This window comes from Gekko japonicus, unplaced genomic scaffold (assembly GCF_001447785.1).
Source record: "Gekko japonicus isolate JY-2015 unplaced genomic scaffold, Gekko_japonicus_V1.1 scaffold506, whole genome shotgun sequence".
In the NCBI taxonomy this organism is placed as follows: Eukaryota; Metazoa; Chordata; class Lepidosauria; order Squamata; family Gekkonidae; genus Gekko; species Gekko japonicus.
Window position 1 is genome coordinate 665,014 of NW_015175372.1, and position 8,060 is coordinate 673,073.

The 8,060-nt window shown below is 42.7% G+C and overlaps 1 protein-coding gene across 1 annotated transcript in view; it reads right to left on the minus strand.

The window, feature by feature from the left end:
* Nucleotides 1-8,060, minus strand: part of KIF6 (kinesin family member 6) — a 295,241-nt gene that overhangs the window by 15,618 nt on the left and 271,563 nt on the right. Inside the window, exons 18-20 of the mRNA XM_015425506.1 lie at nucleotides 7,490-7,571; nucleotides 4,566-4,701; nucleotides 2,534-2,631 (exon numbers count right to left, since the gene is read on the minus strand). Coding sequence (XP_015280992.1) covers nucleotides 2,534-2,631; nucleotides 4,566-4,701; nucleotides 7,490-7,571 — 316 coding nt within the window. The remainder of the gene's footprint in view (nucleotides 1-2,533; nucleotides 2,632-4,565; nucleotides 4,702-7,489; nucleotides 7,572-8,060) is intronic.

An 8,060-nucleotide genomic window follows, 5' to 3' on the forward strand; every position in this document is an offset into this window, starting at 1 on the left:
GACCTGTAGGGCGATCTCGATCTATGAGCAGAGTGGGATGAATATCGATCCCAGTCAGAATAGCCCGCCGGAGTCAACCATGGCAAGGATGGTGGATAAGCCCCATACAGATACCTCATCTATTGTTGATCCCAAGACAGAGGTGGTGGCGGGGGTAAGAAGACTCGGGGGGATCGACTTCTGGACCGTAGACGTCTCGGAGACAAAGCGGCAGCCTGTCTTTGAGAGGAGCCCGTATAATCTTGGTCATCGATATCAACAGATTGACTGTGCAGATGTGGAGGGTGACGCTGCGTGTCACATGAAGTATATCGGTGCTGATGTGGATCGATGCCGGGAGCTTCCGATACCGTTGATGACAGGGAAGGACACGGAGAAGGCTCTGCATCCATTTGATAACTTAGGAGCTCTACCGTTTTGATGTTGAAGTAAGGACACTCCATTTGGTGGACAGCGGAGTCCAAGACATGGATGGTTGGTATCAGTCGAAGGGGTTGGGCCTCCGGTATCGATACTGTCGTTGGAGCGGGAGGCACTTTAGGGGCATCACCCAGTGCAGCCATCACTACTTTCCTCTTCTTTGCCGCCTTAAGGGGTTTGGAAGAGCCCTTCTGTGCGGACCTTTGCTCCTTACTTGGCCTGGACTTCTTTTTCACCGGCGCGTGCACACTAGATCCCATGGGTGTGAAGCACAGAGACCACGTCGAAGATCAAGGGCAGATGGCCCAACCAGAAAATGCTGGATTATCTCTGCTAATACTTTGCACCAAAAAGGCAAATTTGGCATTTGCTTATATTTGGACACAATTTTATTAATAAGGGAGGCCTTTTTCAATAAAGGAAAGCCTCTTTTGGAGAGAAATTAGTACAATCACCACATGAATAACACAGTTGTCTGAATCTACTCTAAGAATACATTAGCACTGGAGGTCTTCCTGCTTAGGTTTCCGATAGTTTGCATTGGATTTCATTGCATCATCCACCACATATTTGCCTATAATTTACTGTCACTTTGAAATGCTGGAACTGGCATTACATATATTTTGGCAGGGACCAAATAAGATGTGTACACACTAAAAGTACTTCTGCATACGTATTAAACTTAACTTTTTTGCTTCTGCTGCTGCTCCTTATCCTCTGTCAGAAATTGCATTTGAAGGGTCTTCCCACTCTCATGAATTTCTTTTTTAGAAATGGAATGGTATGGGTGCTGTTTCTGGGATGGAGCAGGGATCCAAAAATCCTGCTGTGCTCATGATCATAGATTTACATCTTGAAAAATATTCAAGAATCATAATGTATGCCACAAATCATGACAGCATATTCTGAATACCATGCTATCTATAAAGTAGTAGAATTAGATTTGTCGAATAGTTATATCTGTAATCATCTGTAGTTTGCATCAATAGACATTTCATATGTCCAGTCCTGAAATTTGTGCACAACACATGTTGTTCATGAGTAGCTATAATAGCCTGTTAACTATTTTAGTTGTTTATTCTTATGATTCTCATTTTGGGTCAACTAAATCATTAACTTTTATATATGTTGTCTAAATTCCTATTCACAAAAGGTATTGAAATTATAGTGACCCACATTCATTGTTACATAGTATATAATTCATGTCAACTTTCACAGAAAATGATGGTCAGATCCATTTCTAAGAGCAAATTACCAGCTTGGTTCTGAATTTATTTGATAACAAAGAGCTTTTTGTGCTCCAGGGATGTGGAACTGAAGAAAAATTATCAAGTCAAAGGTCTCATCCTATGTAATTATGAGAATGAACAAGTAAGGTTACTGTGTCATTCAGGTTCATTGGATTCCTTGGGAATTGAGCATTCTGTTATTTTATATTCTTAAATGTAAGAAACTAAACACTTTGGCTCTGAAATGTTAATGCCTCAAACAGGCAAGAGGACAAGAAAAATTTTCAGCACAGTGGGGTATAAAAGTTTGCTGTTCACTCTCACAATGTCAAGAGCTCCATTACAAATTCTTCATGCATCATACTGAGAACATAGCTGCATAAAATGGATTTAACAGGCTTAACTCATAATAACACTAAAGTGCCATGAATATCTGAAAAGAAAAGGTCCATTGAGAATTTAAAAGGGTCATCACAAATTTAATGGCATATGTGATATCAGATATCTCAAAATAAGAATACATAGCCTCCTCTGCATAGAATATCACATTTTATTCATGCTCTTGGTTTTTTATCTTCTACATGTCTGATATTTATAACACTTAGGCCTCATAGGCAACCTGATAATCTAGCATTTGAGGACCAAAGTCAACAACAGATGAACCTAGCAATCCATATATTTGCTGAAGTAAGGGTCAATCCTCATGGATGAATTGAAATACTAGCTATCATATAAAAAGCCTGCCACTGAATACTTAATCTCAGACTGACATTCCATATAATTACCTTGTCAAAAACACAGTTATGTGATCGGAGCCAGGACTGTGGAACAAACTCTAAGAATTATTGATTTGTCAAGAATTTTTCAAAAAAGTACCAACTTACCTGTTATCTGGGCTCAGCTGGGACTGGGTTTCAAGAAACAAGGGTGAAATCTTTGAGGTGCTGACTGAATTAAGCAAAGATGGCTTTTCTTCTTGGATCTAAAAACCATTAAATAGGTAGGATGGGAATTTCAAAAGTGAAAAGCAATGGACTAATCCCTATCCCATTAAAATCAAATGCTGAGGAAATCTAGAATTTTGCTCTATAATTCTAACTACAACATTTTATCTACTATCGGCCAGTCTCCAATTTGCCCTATTTGGGCAAATTAGTAGAGAGGGCGGTGGCGATACAGTTGCAGAGCTTTCTGGATGACACTTCCACGCTTGATCCCTACCAGTCCAGCTTCCGCCCGGGTCATGGGACGGAGACAGCACTGGTCGCCCTCACGGATGACCTCCGGAGGCATCTGGATTGGGGCGGAACAGCGGTGCTGCTGTTGCTAGACCTGTCGGCAGCGTTCGACATGGTCGACCATAAGCTGCTTGCCCACCGCCTCGCCGACATGGGAATTCAGGGGCTTGCCTTGCAATGGCTTGTCTCCTTTCTCCAAGGTCGGGGACAAAGGGTGGCCATTGGGGAGCAGCAGTCCCGAAGGCACCCACTAGTGTGTGGTGTGCCCCAAGGGGCTGTGCTCTCCCGGGCGGCCAGTTGGGCTCTACCCTGGAAGACCTGGACTGGGCGCTTCAGGACGTGGTGGGATGGCTGAGACTGATTGATTGAAACTGAATCCGACGAAGATGGAGGTCCTGTGCCTGAATTGGAGCGGTTCGGGGTTAGGGATCCCATTACTGGCCTTCGATGGGGCGCCATTGGTGCCAGCACCGAAGGTCTGGAGTTTGGGAGTGCTCCTGGATGCCTCCTTAACAATGGAGGCCCAGGTAGCAGCCACCGCCAAGGCAGCCTTTTACCACCTTCGGCTGATCAGGCAGTTGGTTCCCTTCCTCAAACGCAAAGATCTGGCGTCAGTGATCCACACTGTGGTCACCTTGAGGTTGGACTACTGTAATGCTCTCTACATGGGGCTGCCCTTGTGGCAACTCCGGAAGCTGCAGCTAGTGCAAAATGCGGCGACCAGGCTGTTGATGGGTCTCCCTATGCGGGAGCACATCCAGCCTGTGCTAAAGACGCTGCACTGGCTGCCAATAGCATTACGAATCCACTTCAAGGTGCTGGTTTTGACCTGTAAAGCCCTATATGGTCAGGGACCTGTCTACCTGAGGGACCGCCTTTCCCCGCATGTCACCCAAAGAAAGCACTGCGATCTGAGACACAACACCTCCTGACCCTTCCTGGCCCTAAAGAGGCCAGGCTGACAACAACTAGGTCCAGGGCATTTTCCTTGGCTGCACCAGTATATTGGAATGAGCTCCCTAGTGAGATCCAGGCCCTGAGAGATCTCCAGCAATTTTGCAGGGCCATGAAGATGGAGCTTTTCCGCCGGGCATATCAGTGAAACTGATGTCATGCCAGCTGAGCCTTGCCGACCCGCTAAGGCATGTCAATGGTAGTGATTACACTGTAGTAGAAGTTAGATATAATATATATTGAACCGTTTTATTTATATTTATTGTATTTATAGTTAAACTGTTTTACATGAATTGTTCGTGTTTTTATGTATATTGGTTTTTATTGATATTGTAAGTCGCCCTGAGCCACCTAGGCGGGAGAGCGGGATAAAAGTCGAACAAATAATAATAATAATAATGATGATGATGATAATAGTAATAATAATAGTAGTAGTAGTAGTAGTAGTAGTAATAATAATAATAATAATAATAATAATAATAATAATAATAATAATACTTCCATAACCCTTTACCTCCCAAAGTACACTTGGAGTCTGAAGTTTCTGATGCATTAGGCTGGGCTGGTGTGTTGAAGACTGGTTCTAGTCTCTCCAACTGAATAAGGTGTTGGATGAATTTTAGGTTAGAATTTTATACAAGCTAAATTCTAGGCAATTAAAGTCACCTAGTATGCCAGTGATCAGTTGAATGTTAAAATAATCCAGATGAAAACACCAAAATACCTGTAAATTTGTTGCCTCCTCAGACCACCAAACTTCAAAGTCTTTTTGCAGTTTCACCTTTGCTTTTTCCATAAGGAACTGTAAGTGTTCAATCTCTACCTTCAGTCCTTTCAAGCGAGTGAACATTGTTTTATAACTACAGTTAAGGAAAAGGGGGGAAAAGTTTACTACACAGTCATCATAATTTCAACACTTCTAGGAAGAAACATTGTCCGGTGTGCTTAGAACTTTGAGCAGTTGTAACCAGGCACATCTACTATAGGTTAAGACAAAGAAGATGCTTTATGAATGGGAAACAATCACTCTTGTTCCGGACACAACTATTCAACACAGAGTATGTTTTCTTCAAGATACAATTCAGATTCTGATTGATACAACATGGTGAAAATATTCCTGTAAAGATTTACATCTAAATAAAGGGGGGGGGGGATTATGTACCTCAAAGTATCCTTTTAGTACTGATATTCTTTAGCACTGAATACATTGTTAAAAGCCTGGACTGTTTGAAATGTGAAGAGAAATGGAGGAAACAGTAAGAAAAACTGACTTGCTGTTCCCTGTGCTTAGCTGTTATACCAAATGGAAAACGCTATCTCGCCTCACAAGGAATATATTTGATATTTGTCCCTGTAGTCATGAATTGCTGCCTAAGAGTAAGTATCTGCCTCTAGACCTCTACACTGCAGGGAGCAATGCTATTGTGGCTCCTGTGTATATGTAACCCCTAGCTAGGAATGGAATAAGCCAGGAAGGGGTGGAGCCTCTAGATGCAGAAGGGTGCAGAATGTGTGGAAAACAGAAGAGGGAAGCAAGATTGCCCTCCTGGGGAGCTGGAACATTAATAATAGGCTCAACATCTTGTTTATTGTAACTATGATTTATGGATGGAAACTGTTAAGGGAGGGAGACTTTTGTTCTAAACTGTAAATTTTAGAATTATTGTTTCAGGGCTGTGTTATCTGATGGAGAGTTTATTTGGGACCTTCATCTCGGAAGCTGGTGCACAGAGTGTTCAGCTAGAGACTTCTTGAGCCCCCAACCAGAGGAAAGAGATGGACTTCAGGGTGACAAGTTGTGAAGGCAGAAAAAGTTAATTGTTTGGACTTTAAAAGATCACTGTTCTATTGTGTTACTAAAATCTATGTTTTTGTTATGATGTTAAGTGAAAAGTAAAATTTGTTTTATCCCCTTTAAGTTACTGCAAGGTTCTTTCGAAATTCTGTCCCACAGAACCCACAAGCTTAGGTTACGTGTACAGTGAATTAAAAAACCCCAGCAGGCTTCACACTAAAGCATACACTGCATCTTTTGTCTAGGAATTCTGTATTGTGGGATGTTTCCCTAGATAGCTGACATTCAGCGAAATATATAGTGGTGTGTTGTGGGCAACTTTATACATGCCTCTAAGTTTGAGATATAATTGAAGGCAGAGAGAAGAAATGCTATTTAGAAACAAAGACAATGCCTTGTGGCTTGTTGGATCACCATGTTGAATTAAATAAATTAAACCACTGAAAATTGATAACACTACAGACTATGACCTAACTGGTACTGATTGGTGATGGTTTTTCCCCAGAATATGTGTTTCAGACCCATCAAAATTTCCCATCTCTCCTTCTTCTTTCAGCTGTATTATGTCAAACAATATGGCTGCAAGATGTGACTGCAGCAGACAAAGAATCTTTAGTGCAATTTCCACAGGACAAAGTATTAGGTCTCTTTTACACTTTGGGCAGGAACATCATGCTGTGATCATCATGTCTTCCCTCTCCTAATCCTGACTTTAATCCTGGTCATTACTGACTAATGCCCAGATTCAGTGAGGACAATAAGCATATGCAAGCTGGCTTGATGTGTATTTTCCCTCAATTTATTTATTATTTTATTTTATTATTTACATTTTTATCCCGCCCTCCCCGGAGGCTCAGGGCGGCTTACACAGCATATCGCCAAATCATACAATAGAACAATAAAAACATTAAAAATATTAAAACACATCACAGTCATAAACAAATTTTGGTGCTCCTTTCCTAAAAAAAAGATGGCCGTCTCCTAAAACGTCCCATTCTCATCCAAAGTGCCCGCATCATGGTGACCCTGTACAGAAATCATGGGGCGTTGGTGGTACAATGGCGATGGTGGCTCCTATTCGAACGCCTGGCAGAAGAGCTCCGTCTTGCAGGCTCTGCGGAACTGTGCTAGGTCCCGCAGAGCCCTGATCTCCTCTGGGAGCTCATTCCACCAGATAGGAGCCGCCACCGAAAATGCCCTGTTCCTGGTCATGACGAGTTTGATGACCTGGGGACCTGGCACGTCCAGTAAGTTCTGATTCCCCGACCGTAGTGCTCTTGGGGGAACATGTGGGGAAAGGCGGTCCCTTAAGTAAGCTGGTCCCTGGCCATATAGGGCTTTAAAGGTAATAACCAGCACTTTGAAGCGAACCCGGTACGCTATAGGCAACCAGTGCAGCGCTTTCAGCACAGGCTGGATGTGATCTCGTCTAGGAAGATCCATCAACAGCCTGGCTGCAGCATTCTGCACTAGTTGCAGCTTCCGAATTTGTGACAAAGGCAGCCCCATGTAGAGAGTGTTACAGTAATTGGGAACCACATGCACAAACAGAAGCTCTGCTTGCAGTTCCTGGTGCTGGTCCCTCACCTCAGCCTTTCAGAAAGTTCATAAATCTGCCTCCGGTTGGCAATGGAAAGAGCTCTCCCTGTAGGTTAGGACTAGTGGCCTAGAAGATTATGGAGATGAGCAAAATGGCACACTCCCCTATAATGGGCTGGTTAGCTTATCTAGCCAGATTTACATCCCCCCCCTCTGTTGAGCTATGACTCATGTATAGTTCAGAGGAGTTAATAGCAGATATGAAAGAGGTATAGCAAACGTAAAGTTTTAAAAACAAGACAGACTGAAACAACCTGATTTTCTCCTCTTCAATTTGTGCCCGAAGTGCCTCTTCTACTGGATCAGGTTCATCCATTTTTTGTGGACTGGCAACAACTGCAAGGTATAATCTGTTTCAGCAATTGTTATAAAACATAAGGCTAAAGGAAAACAGAAGGCTGAAGGAAATCAAATTGCCTTATGTGATGGGAAGAATGGGATATCATTCAGGGGTCTCACCTAGAGAGTCCTGTGTCTAACGAAGAAATACATGCAGATCTTACTATTTGCAGACTTTTTTTTTAAAGTAATGTTACAGAGACTTTGCTGGATTTACCTCAGGGCAAAATGAAAATACGCCATGTAAACATGTACCTAGCTTTCTGTCTTGCAAACGTACTTTATAGGTTTGGGATGGTACTTCGACAGCTTAGTCAGTGAATGTGAACTTTTAAGACACAATACTCACAGAGATTCCTATCTTCTTCCTGGAGTATTCTGTGAGGGTGGGGTAAGGAATACTGTGTCATGTGTTGCTGCTCTTCTTCCCCCCCCCTCCTTGAAAGCTAGCCCCAAGCTGGTACTGCTGCTTGTTTCATGGGGAAA